The sequence below is a fragment of the Boeremia exigua genome, assembly GCF_020726555.1.
Source record: "Boeremia exigua strain MPI-SDFR-AT-0100 chromosome Unknown C7974scaffold_7, whole genome shotgun sequence".
Taxonomy (NCBI): domain Eukaryota; kingdom Fungi; phylum Ascomycota; class Dothideomycetes; order Pleosporales; family Didymellaceae; genus Boeremia; species Boeremia exigua.
In genome coordinates, this window is record NW_025763524.1 from 504528 (window position 1) to 522490 (window position 17963).

General features: G+C 57.1%; 4 protein-coding genes across 4 annotated transcripts; 3 read left to right on the forward strand and 1 right to left on the reverse strand.

Moving 5' to 3' along the window:
• Positions 1 to 1019: 1019 nt before the first annotated feature.
• C7974DRAFT_455243 (uncharacterized protein) lies at positions 1020 to 2009 on the forward strand (the record flags this gene model as incomplete). Its single annotated transcript, XM_046145954.1, has 1 exon — positions 1020 to 2009. One exon carries the CDS (start codon positions 1020 to 1022, stop codon positions 1692 to 1694), a length of 675 nt encoding a protein of 224 aa, XP_045996072.1. The 3' UTR covers positions 1695 to 2009.
• Positions 2010 to 7622: 5613 nt separating this feature from the next.
• C7974DRAFT_313232 (DNA binding regulatory protein-like protein AmdX) lies at positions 7623 to 11185 on the forward strand (the record flags this gene model as incomplete). The annotated part of the gene is made up of 3 exons (XM_046138398.1): positions 7623 to 7713; positions 7770 to 11045; positions 11094 to 11185. 3 exons carry the CDS (start codon positions 7623 to 7625, stop codon positions 11183 to 11185), a joined length of 3459 nt encoding a protein of 1152 aa, XP_045996073.1.
• Positions 11186 to 14130: 2945 nt separating this feature from the next.
• Positions 14131 to 15292, reverse strand: C7974DRAFT_413822 (uncharacterized protein; the record flags this gene model as incomplete). Its single annotated transcript, XM_046143758.1, has 2 exons — positions 14131 to 15138; positions 15185 to 15292. 2 exons carry the CDS (start codon positions 15290 to 15292, stop codon positions 14131 to 14133), a joined length of 1116 nt encoding a protein of 371 aa, XP_045996074.1.
• Positions 15293 to 15892: 600 nt separating this feature from the next.
• C7974DRAFT_198191 (uncharacterized protein) lies at positions 15893 to 17931 on the forward strand. The gene is made up of 4 exons (XM_046136730.1): positions 15893 to 16439; positions 16516 to 16605; positions 16656 to 17303; positions 17357 to 17931. Exons 1-4 carry the CDS (start codon positions 16068 to 16070, stop codon positions 17783 to 17785), a joined length of 1539 nt encoding a protein of 512 aa, XP_045996075.1. The 5' UTR covers positions 15893 to 16067; the 3' UTR covers positions 17786 to 17931.
• The last annotated feature ends 32 nt before the right edge of the window (positions 17932 to 17963 follow it).

Consider the following 17963-nt stretch of genomic DNA (forward strand, 5'->3'; position numbering starts at 1 on the left):
AGTCCCAAGGTCGACAGTTCATGAACTTGTTCCCGCACAGTTGTCCCGAGCGTCCACCGAGGATGTCGAGAACCCAAAACTGTCCCATGACGACTGATGCCCAAGATATCAGGCAGTATAATCCGACCCAGACGTAGAAACCCATCTCTCTAAGCGATTCGCATACACTTGAAGCACAATGCAATATTTGTGTGAGTGGGGAGGTGGTAAAGATGAGTGCCACAGATAGAGCAACGGCTGAGAGCGCGATGAGTGTGTGGTGCATGTTGCTGGTGGAGAGGATCGAAGTCTTCGGGCGTGGGGAAGGTTGAGCGTTCTGGTCTCAGTCCTGTGGAGATTCGTATTTGGTAACTGAAGCTGAATGGGTGAAGTGGACAAGACGTTTCTAGGGGCTCAGCGATATTATATACTTCCTGCGTTTGATCAGGCGAGGGGTCGTTGGTGCCTGCCTCGTCGTTTGCAGCTTCTGTACACGTGGTTGTTTGTTCGCCTGAGGCCCGTTCGTTATTCCTCGACTCGGGAGTGTTCGCGGGCTCTGGGAACATCATAATATAAAGACAGTGAGCAGCATTTTCAGAAATTTCTCCCATGATGGACGTGGAAGTTTGGGTCTCGTTGCTGTGTTGGAAATTATGGTGAGATCTGGCTTCGGCTTTTCGAAGTACACTGAGGTTTTAGGTATACAAGCGAAGGACAATGTGACTGCAAACCCTTCAATAGATCGCAACGTGACAGGTTTCCTCACACTGCTTGTCAATGCCATGATTGTGGCTGAGCCTCGATCACTTTGTGAGGTTGCCAACAATGACAATCATCCATAATGAGTGCACAATCTCAAGGGGGCAAAATACCCTGGTTAACAGTGAAGGAGGCCTCGAGATAGCACCTGATCGAGCCATTCACTCACCCAATGCCGTCTGAAGTAGATTCGATTTTCCGACCCTTCTGCTCTATTAATCCCCCCTCCCCTTCTGTTCTTCTGCACCAACATCAACTACACATCTCGCAACGCAGCCACAATGTCAGACTCTGACAGTGTGTTTCCCAATGTCGCATTCGACCCACGCGAACCGACCCCAAAAGCTGGAGTTACTACCACCATCGCCACACGCGTAGAGGGCATGTCCTTGGAGAACGCTGATCCATCTCTTCATCTGATTCGTCGCAACGACCAGGCCACAGTTCTGAATGACCCCACTTCAACATCCGTATCCTCTCGCACCCATACGGACCCTCTGGCCAATGCCTCGTCTTCAGGCTCACTGACTGTCACAACGGCGAAGCATGGTCGCAGGATCTCGACCACGATCACGCACAACGATGTGGAGAAGTGGATGGATAGAGGTACTTACGGCGACGAGGTGCCAGACAACCAGAATGAGGTCGCTGAGAATGTTGCGTGTATGGACAAGACTGGTGTGAACGCTGGCCAGGTGCAGAAGACTGACACCGAAGACGTGGACGGACTGAGGAAGATTGAGCAAGACTCACACGAGGACCCCAGCCAGGCTGAGAAAGAAATCACTCGTATCACGGTGGAGTCCACTGCAGCCAACTTGCTGGCCGACCAGGAAGTTCAGATGGCCGACTCGATCGTCGTTGGCATGCGGTGCGATCATTGTGGTGGAAAGATCGTTTGGACTAAGGCAGGAGACTATCTGATGGTCTGCCAGAAGTGTAAAGAGCCGCAGTGAGAGACTGGAAGGAGCAGACACGGGTTGGACAAAGTACGCCTTCCACTTTAGTGCATACACTGGGTTACCATCGTCCGAGCATTGCACGCGGCTTGTACTGGCATAAGGATTGATCTTTCACATTACGTACCGTGAATACCATATGTTTCGACAGTTTTCTAGAGTAACAGAGAGACACACAAATCAATGTACTAAGACATTAAAGGGAATAAGTGCTCAATGATCGTGCTTGTCGGTGATGCTCTCCCAAGCGCCTCTCGTTAGACGCTTAGTGTCAGTGTATACCAATCACTAGACCTGACACATCTTTCTGACTGGTGATTGATGCCAGTGTGTAAGGTCTCTTGAAAGTTTGACCTCCAGTTGCACCCTCCATGTTGCATCATACCTTGAGCGCTTTACAGTACCCTCGGGCTTGATTCGTGCGCTTTGACAACTAGAACAGCAATTCTAGACCGAGCCTTAATTGTCTGGCACCAGCCGCTGTTATCAGCGAGGGCCGCGTGGCCAGAGATGAAACATCAGGACCGATATATGTTGCGATGCTGACGCAGTGTTGCTTACCTCTCTCCCCACCACCACCGATGAGTCGACTTCTGATCTGAACTAAGGACTTACGCGCAGTAGAACATGCTGTGCTTCTGCCCAGCGGCTCGAGTACGATTTGTCAAGCGTGCAGCTCACGTGTTTCGCCGCGCTTCATGGCCGGAGATCGTCAAGGCCGTCCCGCCTTCAAAGCTCATTGATCGTGAGCTGGTGAGAGACTTGATGTTGCCGTTGACCTGCTTTCATCGTGGCGACACGTGCGAACAGCGTGGGGGTCTGTACAGCCATGTGTGTGATAAGGTTTAGTCACAAACGAGGCTGCTTCAGATGAAGACGCAGTCTGCAAACTGGAATGGGGCCCTTCACTGAACAAGGAGAGCCTAAATCCCACTCGAAATGTTGCTGGCGACAGGAGCAGTCAAGGTTCTGTTGGGCGAATGCTCCACTGGCTAAGGCGAGGTTGGTCTCCGTTGTTGAGTTCGCCTCTTTCCGCTAAGTGGAGCCGGTGTGGACACTGGGGCGCGGAAATTGAAGGCAGTTCTTGCGACTGGGGTCGCATCCGTCTCGCGATGGCAAGACAATCCTTGTCCTGAACATGTTTTAAACACCTGAGGAGATCGTTCTATCGTGACATCGGCGACGTCACCGAAACAGGGTCTACATGCGTTGTTCAGTCTGGCGAATTAAAGGCCTGGAGATAATTCAAGGGTCTAAGGAGCGGCAGACCACGAGCGTGTTAAGTCGCAACTCCAGAATTTATCGTCTACCGATGCACACCGGGTTGGGTTGTGGAAAGACGGCGACATCATTTCGTATAGCTCTCCACTCAGCGTCTTTGCAGCTCTGACAGTGTGTGCGTCGGGCCGGACACCAGACGTCCATCAAAAGCGCCTGTGAGCAATTGCCGGACAACTGTTTCGGGAAGCGGGCGATCGAAACGCCGAGGCAGGCGACTCAGCGGCTGGCACTCTTGGAAAGCTGCAAGGTCACGGTTACAGTGGTAGTTGGCGCCATCGGGACGGGTGGTGCCCAAGAACCGAGGAATCCAGCCCGTAGTGAATCGGAGTATAGCGACGGAAAGAAGAAAGCGACTAACTGGCAAGCGAAGCTCGGATTCCGTCATATGGTACAGTAACGCACGAAGCGGTTTTCGCAACGACTCAGGAATGCGCCCTTGTAACCTGGTGGTCAAAGGCGCACAGGAAGGTGTTCAGAGCAAGGTGGCCAATAGGCAATCGGCAGGCTCTTGAAGGATGTGGCGAGGTACTTACAATGAACCTTTAGACCAGGATGCATGCCGCTGAGGCAGCTATACGCACAGCCAAGAATTGATGGAGTCAATCGATGGAAAGCTGGGCCGGCGCGTTGTACGTAGGTGCCATTGACCTTTAATCTGAAGACCTACCCAGCGCTCTGTTGACTTTACAACTCTCGAGCCCCGAGCGCTTGCGGCCTGCATGTGTAACATGCTCATGTCAAGCCAGAAGGCTGGTGCAACATAACAACTGCGAACCGTTCGTTCGTGCAGGCCGTTGCAGAGGATTTGTAGGCTCTGCGCTTCTAGACGCGATCAGCACACTTCTTACTTACCGCGGTCTGCCTTACTTCTGCGCGGGATCGAGGTGGAATACTTCGGCTCCTGCGCAGGATGCGCTGATAGGATCAGCGGCTGGAGTGTAGCATGCACAAGCAGTCAAGATACGAGTGGCAAGCGTCTGGGGAAAGGGTGAGGATAGTGGGGCATACGTGCGCCGGGCTACCCATCTAAGTTAAGCACCCAAACAGACAATTGGTTCCGTTGTTGCATGTGTTCGTCAAGCAATGGTACGGACGGCAGAACGCAGACGCTCGTCATCGAGTCTCTGCATAGATTCCGTGTCGGTCGGAACATGTTTGCAGTTTGTATCGTCAACCTTCCGTCCCGAGGGTCGTAAGATGGTGATACGTCATCCGCTGACTGGCAATGGTTAGGTAGTCATGTCGCGAGTACCAGCGCTAGCTGTCGTAGGCACACCATGTACAGCGATACAAGGTACTGCATCATGTGCGCATATACCTCGTAAGTGACATGTTCGGCAACATCTTTGCAGGTATTGGCCGGGCTTCGTCAATGTATCGATTGTGGAAAGAGCCCAACCATTGCGCGACACGGCCGTACCGGCAAGTCAAGTATTGCTAGCAATAAACGTGCTTAGAAGAGTAGCGAGCGGCTCGCCTCTGCGGAAAGTAAAGCCGGTCAGCACATCTTAAAATTCGGCGAGCGATCTTTCGAATTCCATGCCGCAAGGTGGGGCGACAATTGATTGAAGCAGTCAAGTGCAGATCTCAAACGTCAGTTGTTCTGCAACGTGCAAAAGAGTATTCAAGCGGCTCCTGACTTGATTAGCAACCAACATCGAGCCAGCTATTCTGCAGGGCAGTCTGGAGAGCATGTCGCCCAGCCGGGTTGACGTAGTCTGTGGCTTAGCTGGTGAAGTAGAAGAGACGTCGGCGCTGATCTCATGAGCTTAATAGCACGCATGTATTACAATAGCATCAGACCATTCTGCATACGCAAGGACCAACGTCACCTTTTGCGCCAATTTTGGAGCGTGAACATTGGAAGTCGCTGCAAAGCGCCGTGACACTACACAGTGGGCTACCCACTGGCGTTGCAGGAGCTTCAGATGCGGCGAGGAACACTCTGCGACTTTGCAACATCCGCCTAGAATAGTTGTCAAACGCGATGACGTCTCAATGGTGAAGCTAGGAGAACGGCGGAGAATGCTGGATGGCTGGCCGTCGCAGCCTGCGCGAACAGCGCGTTGTCAGGGCCCGCTCTGGAGGGTCATGTGCAGTAAAATAGTACCCACAGATCCATTATTGGCGGGTCTCTGCATTGATACAAGACGTGTACTGGACAGGGTCCTTTGTTTCCGAGTCTTACAGGCTCGTCGAAAATGGCTCTTGTTAGGCTGGCCCAAAGCTGTGGCCCTCCTGTGGCCATATGGTCGACAACGTGCTCCGGCGCAGGCCCAAGAACCTCAATTGAAGGCCGATGCAGAGGCATCTACCTAGCCGAGCAGGAGTCGCAAAGACGGCCCTGATCAGCGTCAGCGAACCGTGGTGTGGCAGCGCTGCAGCGACGGGCCAGGGTCGTGGCCTGGGTCTTCAAAGGAACTGGCAAGCCGTTTCGGAGCAGTCAAGGTGGGCTGTAAGCGGCGCCAATCAAGGGCGCGCTTGGAGTGCGCCGGATCTAAGCTGTTCTGAGACTGTGGGGAAAGCATGCGTCCAGCAGCGGTTGGGCCACTCGACGGCCCCAGTGTGTGTTTCCGCAGCCTCCATTTTTCGCGACTCCAGCTTCCCCAGACTTTTGCGCCCGCGGACGCCCGCGCAGCGCTGACATCGGTGAAGCGGTCCCGTTGCTGCAGAAGTAGGTAAGGGTACGTACTGCGTAGGCGGTTGCGGCCATTATCCTGTTCGGTCGCCCTGTGCAGTCGCCTGGCCGCGTCTTCATGGCGCTTGGCTCTGGTGGCTGTATCTACTGTAGTTCGGCGCTTGTTGATGGCCGTCCACACCTGCTTGTCCTGCGATCGTGAGGGAGTGCGCGCGGCCACGGTTGCATGGTGGGCATCTGTATTCAATATTGCACTAGATACCATCAACTCTGTCCAGACTGAGAACAGGGTTGTGCCGTGTATGTTGAGGCCTTTCATAAAACTCGACCCCGTCCGGGCGTACTTTGATAAACTTCTATGGGCAAGTGACATTGATGCCCGCCGCGAGTTAATTTAGGGCCCGCTACGCGGTGGCACCTGCCAATCTTCCAGCCTGGCGATATTGGGGACCAATTCTATCAGAGCAATCAGGGGCAAAGTGAGAGCGAGCAGCTCCGGACGGTCAGTCTCGACTGTTCGTCTTTGCTGTGCGTGACAACACGAGGCCCACAGCGTTCGCGCTGCTCCTGCACTGGGCCGAGGCCTGCGTCCGCAGACCCCTGTGGCATTGATGTGGCCAAGCAGCGAGGCAGCGACGACTGCGCGCCGTCTGAGGCGCTGCGATGCCTGCCGGCTTCCGAGCGGGTCGTCCAGCGTGAGGATCAGCGAGTGCTGTTCATCGCTGCCGCCTCTAGGAGAAGTGTGCATATTCGGGCCCTTGTCGGACAACGGAGGCAGACCCTGGTCACGCTAAGCGTCGACGGCGAAAGCGCGATACCGTTCTCGATGGCCCTGGTGCTGCAGCAAGCCCTGCTGGAGGCGTCCGCTGCCGAACAGCTCTGGGGTCTAGCTTGGAGCGTTGGTGTGTCATGCAACCGCGCGCGCAGCCTCTGGTTCGCTGCTTTGGCCCTGGACGATCTGCTTACCTGGGGACTTGCGCCGTCTGCTGGACGTTACCTCTGTCTCCGTCGTCACACCTCGTGCGGACGTTGTCGCTGTTATTCTTGACTGTCGTAGTCGCAATCGTTCCTTCTCTGTTTCTCTGAGTGAGGAAGGCGCACACATCCCGGTCAATACCCCAGCTTTCGGCAGCCCCTCCACTGGCTTTCCAGGACTCCCGGCCAATTGCAGTGCCGCGAGCTCGAGAGCTTGCCGATTGCTCTCACTGACGCTGTGACTGCGTTGCATCTTGGGTTTCGCACCACAAACGGCGCGAGTGAGCAGTCTCGCCGTCATTGCGTGCTGTTTGCTGGTCCCCACTCGCAGCCTGCATCGAATCCTGTACATCCGGGCGCTCTACAACTCTGGGACCAGCTACCGGGCCCTTCCGTGAACACACATTCGCACTGCACATTCAGTCAGCGAGCGGGCCGACTAGTCCAAGGACAACTACCGTTCCCGTGGTTCTTTTCAATAATTCATTATCGTCCGACCTCCAGTCCGAGCCGTGCCTGACACTCTTCGCTAGTCCGAGGACCATAATCCACCGTCGGCTCTCACTTCAGCAGCCTCTTTCCACGCCCAATTGGAGCTCCTCAGGCAGCTGGACTGGACTGCATTGTTATCTCTGCATCATTTGGACCGTCTCCTGCCTTGCACTGAAAGACTGGGTCACGGCCCCGGTTATCGGACTCAACACGTCTCAGCGTGCGTTCAACACCCGAACTCGAGTCCAAAAGGTATGGCCTCCCACTCATTTAATTTTGGCAAAGGGACATGTATGACTTACCGACGTTCCCAGATTAGCGGGACCTGAGTATTCCACTCTTTGTCTATTCTTTCTCGGCGAGTTCCCGGATCCGCGAGTTGACCCAACTTAATCCGGCGACCCCAGATCAGCATAGCAGCCTTAGCAGCCTTAGTAGTCCTTCGCCTAGCGACTCGAGACTCTAAGACAGTGCGTGTGTCGCCAGAGAGCTTGCCGTGGGCGTCGAAACAGCTCGACTGTATCAGCAATATTTCAACAATGTCGAACCAGCGAGCGGAGAACAGCCCTACGGGGCCTGTGAACCTACCGAGCGACGAATCAGGAAGCAGTAACGGTGGCAGCAGCAACAGTAAGCCACAACAACCACCGCGACCGGTCATGGCTAACCACATTATTCAACCGCAGATTCCGTACAAACAGCTAAGCCAGAGACCACGCAGCCTCCTGCCTCTACCTTCCCCCCACCAAAGACCGATAAGCCACGGCCGCACGTCTGCACCACCTGCACCCGCTCATTTGCACGACTAGAGCACCTCAAGCGCCACGAGCGATCACATACCAAGGAGAAACCTTTCGAGTGTCCTCAATGCGCAAGATGCTTTGCGCGGCGCGACCTGCTCTTGCGCCATCAGCAGAAGCTGCACCAGCAGGGCGCGACCTCTACAAGACCGCGAAATGCACGACGAGAAAGCACGACCGGTCTGCCACCCAACACTGCCACAAACCGCGTTCGCAAGAACTCCATCTCAAGTAATACTGGCAGTATCATTCCTGGCACTGGAAGCATGCGGCCGCGCGCCAACACCATTGGTGCAATCGATGCCAGCTTCCTTGCACTCCACAACGCAACTATGTCTCCAGGAAATGGGGTCCATCCAGGCCACTCACGCCATGCTAGCATATCTGGGTTCGGTGGGCCGAGTCAGTTCGACTACAGAGGCATGTCCACTGCGGTGGGCTCGCACGGGCAGCATCACGGCTTACCTCGGCTAGACACACATATTGGTTTTGGGGGTATGGGCGGAGGTGGGCTCCGTACTGCGCCAATACAAGGAGCGCCGGGCCCTGATGATATCGAGCTGGAGAAGTTCTTTGGCAGCTCATCCGGCTCCACGATCAACCCCAATCAGTTGCATCACTTCAACGGCAGCCTCGCCCATCCGCAGTCCCCTTTCAGGCAGTTTGCCAACCCTTTCGCTGGCAACAACCCGATTGAAGAGGATGACTTCGCATGGAGTGCAGGTCTGGAAAACCAGATGATGTTTTCGACTGAGAACGCCATTGAGGGATCATCCCCATCCGCTATTAGCACTGCAAGCCAGGGTGCTTTCAATGAGGTTATGCTAGACGGGTCAGGGCAGCCAACCTCTGGCACTATGTGGCACAACCCAATACCGACACACTCACACATCAACCCAATGGCTTTCACCGACGCCATGGCGCCTGTATTTCCGGAACTAATGATCAATACCATAGGAACGCAGGAGCTTGCAGATCCCGCAGCACAAAACGATTTCTACATGGCGTCACCGCCTCCAATTGCAGCAATGAGTCCTTCAGCAGGCATACCGGGTATGCCAAACCAATACTTCCAGGCCCCAATGACCTTTCAATCTGATGCTGGCAGCATATCTTCGGCGTCAATGAACGGCAGCGCAAGACACAGCTCCGTAACCTCTATTTCTACCGAATCCATTACGGAGGCGACAAGGCAGGCCTTGCTTGTCAACCTGCAACAAGCGCTGGCGGTAGGCAACCCGCAGCGACGATTTTCCCAGCCACAGATCAGCTCTCCCTTGTCGCAAAGCCAGAACGCAACGCTGCCAAGCACCATGGACATTCAGCGCTACGTGAACGCATACATACTGTACTTCCACCCACACATGCCATTTCTGCATATTCCGACCCTGTCCTTCGACACTCCAGCCTATACGTACCAGCTTCGCACTACTAACAACTACAATCATGACGGCATGGTTGGTGGTGGCGGCTGCCTCATTCTTGCAATGGCTGCAATCGGCGCTCTGTACGAATTTGAGCAGGTTGTGGCAAAGGAGTTGTTTGAAGCTGCTAAGAAGCTGATTCTCTACTACCTGGACGAGCGCCGTAGGGCTGGGCTGACAGCTGCTGTCAACGGTCCAAGCGCTGCGAGTGAGTCCATAAACAAGCCTCCGCTGTGGTTGGTCCAGGCCATGTTGCTGAACCTGATATTCGGTCATAATTGCGGTGACCGACAGGCAGCTGAAGTTGCAAGTACTCACTGCGCAGCCCTGGTCAGTCTTGCCAAAGCCGCAGGACTAGACAAGCCTGCGGCGCCAGAGACGATGACGCAGAGTCCGCCGTCGCACACTAATGGTGACGATACGTCAATGGCAGACGATTCGAATGGTCACGCAGATTCGCCTGTGGATATGCGTAATGAGTATAGCCAGTGGATCCAATGGAAGAAAGCGGAGGAGAGAAAGCGAACCTACTACGCTGTATTCTCGTTGTCAAGCCTGCTTGTCTCAGCATACGCCCACGCACCACGGATTCTGAATTCCGAGATCCGTCTCGACCTTCCTTGCGAAGAGGATCTCTGGTCAGCTGAAAACGCTCAAGTCTGGATGGCAACGGGGGGTTCGGTGGCTGCACAGTCCAGAAACTTGTCTTTCAACGCCGCCATGACATACCTACTCGAGGCAAGCACTCGCCAAGGCGGCGCTGTTCGTTCACACTATGGTCAGTTTGGAGGCAGCTCGCTTAACGACCAAATGGACAGTGAAATACAACCCAGCACCTTTGGTTGTTACATTCTCATCAACGCACTACACGTCTACATTTGGGAGACTCGACAGAGACACACTGGTCGTCTTTGGAAGACGCAGGAGACAGAGGCTATGCACGCCCAAGTCGAACCCGCGTTGAAAGCCTGGCAGGCTGCCTGGAGAGCCAATCCAAACCACAGTATCGAGCGACCTAGCCCATTCGGCCCATTGTCTGCGGACTGTATACCATTGTTGGATCTGGCCTACGTTCGCCTGTTTGTTAACCTTTCCCGGGCAAAAGAGCTCCTATGGCAGCGGGACTTCGAGGGCATGGCGAACGAGCTCGCGAAGGGCATCGATATTGTAGCCCAGGCCGACGGTACACCGGAGCGGTCTGATCCTGGAAAGTCTGCTTCGCCCGGCCATCTCGCACAACAACTGGACAGTGTCGGGTTTTCGGGATCTTCAGGCATCCAACCGTCTTCGAAACGCGAGAGGCACCTTCGAAAAGCAGCTTTCTACGCCGCCGACTCCCTATCAATGGCGGACAAACTTGGCGCCACGTACGCCGAATTCACCGCTCGAGAGCTGCCGAACTCGTCTGCACTTTGCACATTCGACTGCGCGCAAGTGCTCGCTGAATGGGTTGCGACAGTTCAAGACCGTGTCGGCCGTTATCTTGGTGTGCTTGGAAGAGATGATATTGATTACTCTACAGTTCCTGCGATCATGTGTCTTGAAGAGGAGGATATCAAGTTGTTGCAGAAGATTGCAGACATCTTGCACAATGCAGACATGAAGATGGCTTACGATATTTCCTGCAACAATGTCATCAACTCTGTTCCCGGCATCTCGGGAATGAGTCGTTGTGGCTTTGGTACCAAGTTGTTGATGGTAACTTCCTACATGTTATCAAAAGCCGCCGTCTGGCCTGGTAAGTTGTGTTTGCAGCAACACGTGGAACTACAGCTAAACTGAACAGCAGTTACCCAAGTGCAAGCACGCGCTCTAGAGGCACATGCGCATTGCATCAACCAACGGGCTGAGAACTCGGTCCTCGGCCATGCTTCGTAGAGAATCTCTCTGCTAGCTTGACCTGCCGACAAAATCAGCCTCACAAACGTACCATCATCCACAGCGACGACACGAATTGCACAATATCATGTTCGCAGCATCTGACCTCGATATGCCTTGCACGTTCCAGCACACTACACTCAGCTTGTTATACACCACTGTTGGCATTGAGCAGATGAGCTTCTGGGACACACTGCCATTATCTCGTAACGATATTCTTGTACAGCCTTTACGAAGCTTTGTCACGCAACACCGCGGATAGCTTCAACCTTCTTTCTAGCACGAGCCTATGCTCCGCACATTTGGGATGGGACGGCGTATGGCGTTTCAATTGCCCCGGCGAAGTATGGCATGTATCAAAAGCAACTCTAAGATTTGATTTCAGCAAGGAAATGTGTCTCCTGGGAACTAGCTAGCGAGTGGTTTCGACCATCTTAAGTCGTTCATGTTCACCACGATATCACGATTCATCGATTTTGGGTTCCGGACGGTGTTTGGGTTATTTTGGATTTACGTACACGGCAAGGAACAAAAGTCGATTCAGGTTGCCTGAATTGGCATTTCGCAATCACAATTTACATTGTTATTCAACGTCAGTATTGTGGTTTCACTTTCACGTACTTCGTATCAGAGGATGCATTTCATCGTCGATGCGGAGCCATTCTAAACCGCGCCTCACGCCAGGACTTTCTGATTGAGAGAGCGAGTGACACTGCACTACTGCGATCCAGCCACTCTACGCTTGTGCTAGCGGGAGTGAACGGCCATGTCCGCCACTCAGCCTCTGGGGAAACGCGTCGGAAGTGCCTCCATTAATCCTCGTTTGCTTCTCGCTCTCAGATTCAGGTGACTGCCGCAAAGATGCTTTCGCATGTCAGCGAATGGGCATCTAGGCTGGCCTAGAATACGAAGGCATGGCTATCTGAAGTAACGGACACTACTGTGCTCTGGAGCGCTGTTCTGACTATCAATGATCTACCGATCATGCTCAGGTCTTTGCTTCGATGCTCTAAGCTAACTACACCTCGATTGTGTGCTAATGTTACAGACCACGGGCAACGCTGGCACTGTAGAGAGCTACGGACATAGCTCTGGATTGCGCGTCATCGAACACACATGACGTCCAGCGTAGGCTACCGGCAGTTCCCAGGCTGTGGCGCAACTCCAGCTGCCCAGCATCAACCGCGATCTACTGTACTATGCGACATGTCTTCGCACCCAAGCCCCAAACCATGTGTATCAGATCGACACCCGGCACCGCCAATCCGAGCACGACCCACGTGCAAAGCCTCGTAATGCAGCAAACAAGCTCTGCGAATGCTGCGCGCCGCCCTCGAAACCCCATCATCGATCGGTATCGCATCCCGCCCCGGCGTCGCAGCCAACCGGACACAGCTCCGCCGCGGCTTGCCAGCCCGCGCGCGAACAACAAAGGCCCTGCCCACGCTCCAGCAGCACGCTGCAGGGCCGCTCGGAATCCAGATGCGCCGCGCTGCCATTAGCCTGCGGCGCTGTGGCGGCGAGCGATCGGCTGCCGCGCAGTGCAGCGCAGCGCAGCGCACGCAGTGGCGGGGCGTGGATCGGGCTAGCGCTAGCGAGTGAGGCTGTCGACGCCGTTGCGCTGCGACGTGCGACCGCTGTGTGTATCGCGGCGCTAGCGGGACTTGGGCTCTGGCAGAGTGCCCGGGCGGGCGGTCATGGGATCATGGGCGTGGAGCGCGGGGCCTCCGCGGAGACGGAGTGCGGTGATTCTGGGGGAGGGACCCGGGAGCGTGGTAGCTTGGGAGAACAGAGTTTGGGGCTTGGGAGCTGGGGATTCGGGCTGGGTTGCGTGGTTGCGTGGAAGGTTGGGACGAGGGGCGAGGCGGCGCTGTTTGCGGATACACGGCGGTCTGGCGTTGGGGGGTCTGGCCCGTGGAGGACGGGATGGGAGTGTGAGCTGTATGAGATGCTGGCTGGTACAGACATGCTTTGTCCAATGCTCGAAGTCCAAATGTAGGAACATACGTGTGTGGGATGCTTCATGTGTTTGAATTAGATTGGTATATGCCTGTACGAGTACATATATCATCCGTTTACACCGCTGTTGAAGACCGACGACTTTGCTGTTCTAGCCCTCGCTGAGCAATATACCTGAACCCACGTCAAAATGAGGACCACGCAGGCCCATGTCCCGATCTCGCTGGAACTCCTTCCGTCCCTGAGGACAGGACGTGCATTCTGCCGTCGAGAGCCGGCTTGTTGGAACCTCCAGAACTCTCGACCAGCTGACAACAAGCTTTGAGGTTACCTGCACGGCGGAGCCATACAGCGACCGAGCTGTGCAGTGTAGCAGCCTAGACAGTGCCGCTTGCTCGCCTCCGTGCAACTGCCGTTGCAGACACACGGCAGCGGGCAAGGCAGACACCGTCCACGCTGCATACACGGGCCAGTTCTACAGCGTACATGCTCCATCACGCCGCTGAGAGATTCTAGGGCCGCCAGGACAGAAATGCTGCAGGGAATCGCAGTTCGTGGATCTGATGGAAGCAGGGGTCTGTCTGAGGCCTTGCGTGACCAGAAGGCGAGGCGCAGGTGGTGGTGCAGTGCGGTCGGGTCTGACGTGGCAGTGTTTGCTCGATGTGACGCAGGTCTCACACGGTCGCGAAATCTTGCTCGAGGTGGCTGCGCTTTGCGTGGGGTTAGTGATGACGAGATACCGCTGCCAAGTACTGTCGCTGTGTATTGTTTGCTGGAGTCGCAGCAAAACCTTCTGTTACGGATTGGTGGTGACGCAAATTGCTAGAGCGCTCATTGAGCTTAGCAGTGTTCCATCAGACAAACACTGCCAGGGTCGGCGAGGGCTCTAGCAATTCGCGTCACCACCAAGCATTGCACCATCCACGGATGCAACGTGGGTACAGAAAGGTTTTGTTTGGCTCGTTCCAATGACTGCTGTCATGGCTCTAGTCAAAGTTGAAGAAGGCGTCGTTGAAGGCGGAGTCGCCGCCTTCGGGATTGTCGTAGTCGTCGAGATTGAAAAGATCGTCCAGGTTGTCCGTGGTCATGGTCTCCATAGGCTCGTCGTTGGACGTGTCGTTGCTGTCGACAGTGGGCTTGGTGTCTGCCACCTCCTGGACAGGCTTGGTGTCTTTTGTGTCGTCTACTGGCTTAGGGTCTGGCTTCGCAGGTTGGGCAGGTTCAGCAGGCTTGGGCAGCTCTGCCGCAGGCTTCGCGTCGGTGGTCAAGTCTGGCAGGTCGGACATGGTGAAGTCGAGGTCCGCGTTTGCACCTGCGGCATTGTCGCCGTCGTTGCTCTTGGCGTTCGCAAAGTCCTCCAGCCCGCGCAGCAGCGAGGGGCCCTCGTCCATGGTGAAGTCAATGTCGCCTGACATGTCCATCATGTCGTCGGCGTTGTTGCTGTTGCCGTTGCCAGCTGCGGCCATTGCGTCGCCAAACTCGAAGTCGAAGTCGAACTCCTGCTCCTGGTGGTTCGAGTCGGTCGGCGTGCCGTCGAACAGGGGGTCTGCGGGCGGCGCCTCGGCGGGGTCTGCTGCAGGCGGCGGCGCTGGCGGCTCGTCGACGGTGGCTGCGGGCTCGGGCGTGGCGGCGCGGGCGAGCTGCTCGACCGGGGGCGCGGGCGCAGGCGGTGCGGCGGGCTCGGTGCTCTCAGGCTTGACGGGGGCGGCGGGGTTCGCGGGGACGGCCACGGCCAGACGCGACTCGGCGGCCAGGCGCGCGCGCTCGGCCTCGTGCTGCTTCGCGGCGGCCTCGCGCTCGCGGCGGTGCTGCTTCAGCAGGGCGAGGTCGCGGCGCAGCACGGCCTGGGACAGGCGCACGTCGTTCTCCAGCTCGTCGAGGGCGTCGTGGAAGCGCTCGCTGGCGACGGGCACGGCGCGCTGCAGGCCCTGCTTCATGCGGCCGGTGCCGCCGCCGGCCTGGTGCTCCTTGATGAAGCGGCCGGCGGTCAGGAGCTGCGGTGGTGAGCGCGGTGCAGACGGGGGCGGCAGAGGTACCCACGACCAGGGTCAGCATGCCCTGCAGCACGTCGAGGTTGGGGTTGCCCGGCGTAGGCGCGGGCGCGGGCGCGGGCGCAGACGCCGGCGGTTCTGGCTTGACGGCAGCCATGGGGGGTGCGGGCGCGCGGAGTGTGGGCGCGCGGAGTGCTGGTGGGTGCCGTGCTGGCTGCTGTGGTGCTGGCTGCGGGCAGCGAGGACGCTTGTACGACGCGCAAAGGGTCTCCGTTAGCCTCCCCCATCGTTGCGCGCCGCTAGTGCCAGTGACAGGGCACAGCCAAGGCTCGCTGCAGTCGGCCCACCACAATGCCATTGTCGCATGGCCGCCCGGCGCGCGCTGTCCGCAGGCCGCAGCCCGCAGGCCGTCAGCCCACGCTGCACCCGCCGCGCGCTGCTCACGGCGACGCGCAGGCGGCCGCGCAGGCCCCGGCGCGCCCGTGGCCTCGCACTCGCACCGTTGCTGCAGCACCGCGCTGTAATTGCGGCGGGTGGCTCGCCGCAAGGCTAGACGGCCCGCTGCATCAGGCGCCGGTCTAATCGCTCGCAACCGCCTCGACAGCTTTCTCACTCCTCCACCCCACCGTTGGACGAAGCCCCGAAACTGCTACCTGTCGTTGTTGGCGCCGGGTCCGTTTCTCGTCTTTTCCGCATCTCCTTTTGCCGTCTCCTTTCTCTTCCCTTTCCGTCGCGCCCTCGCCGCTGCCTCGCGCCTGCTCCGTTTCCTTGTCGTGCCACCAGCTGCCACCCCGCCTCACCACCACTTTTCGCCTGCCTGCGCCGCCGCCGACCGCATCGCATCGCCCTGCGCCCCGCCCGCCGCCGCAACCACACAGCTCATCGCGCCCCGCCGCACGCCACCTGTCCCCGCGCATCTGCTCGCACCAGCCATGGCCGACTCTGCACCCCCTGGCACCAACCTGCCGCCTCCGCCGCCCACTGGCCCGCCTGGCTACGATGGCCAGCAGGGCAACCCGCAGCACATGGCGCCCCCTACGCTCGCCCCCGTCATCATCCCGCAGAACACGAACCCCATCCCGACGGCCATCAGCTCGCCCATGTCCGGCGGCGTCATGTCTCCGACCAGCGCTGGAGGCTCCTACACGCCGCGCCGCGCCGCTCCCGAGCCAAACAAGCGCGCCCTGTACGTCGGCGGCCTCGACCCCCGAGTCACCGAGGACGTCCTGCGCCAGATCTTCGAGACCACCGGCCACGTCCAGAGCGTCAAGATCATCCCGGACAAGACTGCCAGCTCGCCAACCGTAAGCTCTCCTGAGACGCAAAGTCCGAGCAGCCTTGTCTGCTCCAGCCTTGCCAGACTAACACGTACATCTGCAGGGCTTCAACTACGGATTCGTCGAGTACGATGACCCTGGTGCGGCCGAACGAGGCATGGCCACTCTCAACGGCCGCCGTATCCACAACAACGTGAGTGTCGTGTGAGGACGTGCACGGGACCGACTTCTGACCCACAGTAGGAAATTCGTGTGAACTGGGCCTACCAGTCCAACAACACCGCCAAGGAGGACACTTCGAACCACTACCACATCTTCGTTGGCGATCTGTCCAACGAGGTCAACGATGAGGTGCTCCTCCAAGCCTTCTCTACCTTTGGCCCTGTGTCCGAGGCCCGCGTCATGTGGGATATGAAGACTGGCAGATCTCGTGGCTACGGCTTCGTTGCCTTCCGTGACCGCCCCGATGCCGAGCGCGCCCTGAGCTCCATGGACGGAGAGTGGCTTGGTTCGCGTGCCATTCGCTGCAACTGGGCCAACCAAAAGGGCCAGCCTTCCATCTCGCAGCAGCAGGCCATGGCCTCGATGGGCATGACCCCAACCACACCCTTCGGTCACCACCACTTCCCCACCCACGGAGTTCAGAGCTACGACATGGTCGTGGCCCAGACTCCTCAGTGGCAGACCACCTGCTATGTCGGCAACCTAACCCCGTACACTTCCCAGTCTGACCTCGTTCCTCTTTTCCAAAACTTTGGCTATGTTACCGAGACTCGTTTCCAGTCTGACCGTGGGTTTGCTTTCATCAAGATGGACACTCACGAGAACGCTGCCATGGCCATCTGCCAACTTAATGGGTACAACGTTAACGGCCGACCTCTGAAGTGCAGCGTAGGTTGAGCCGGTTCCTTTCTTCTCTTTCTGTTGCTTACTCTTGAATCTAGTGGGGCAAAGACCGCCCACCAACCGGCCAGTTCGAAGGCTACTCGCCTGCCGGCCCCAGTCCAGCTTACGCTCAGGCGCCTGGCGCGTTCTTCCCTCAGTACGGTGGCGGACCAGGTGGTCCCATGTCACCTTCAGGTGAGCGGCACCGGAGGAAGCTACAGTACCGAAAAACACAATCTAATGCACGGGCAGGACCCAGCCCTGGTGGACAACCCTTCGCCCAGCAACAAGCCGGCTTTGGGGGTCCTGGCATGAACTACCAGCAGATGCAGCCGCAGCAGATGCAACCGCAGCAGATGCAGCCGCAGCAAATGCAGCCAGGCAGTGCCGGTGGCTACGGTCGTGGCGCTCCCGCTCCTCAGCAACAATGGGGCCAGCCCGGCCAGGGCGGCTTCCAACAAAACGGCTTTGGCGGCTACCAGGGCTAGGCCCTCACCACTCACCTTCGTCATGTTTCGCATCGTCCAGCCTCTGCTTTCGACATGCCTGGTTGTTTACAAGGCTCTTCTTGATTAGCGCCGATCTTTGCATCCTTCTATCTGCTATCTATCATGTCCTTACAAGGAGACTGTCTTTTGTCAAGATGGGCGAACGGTGTGCTATTCT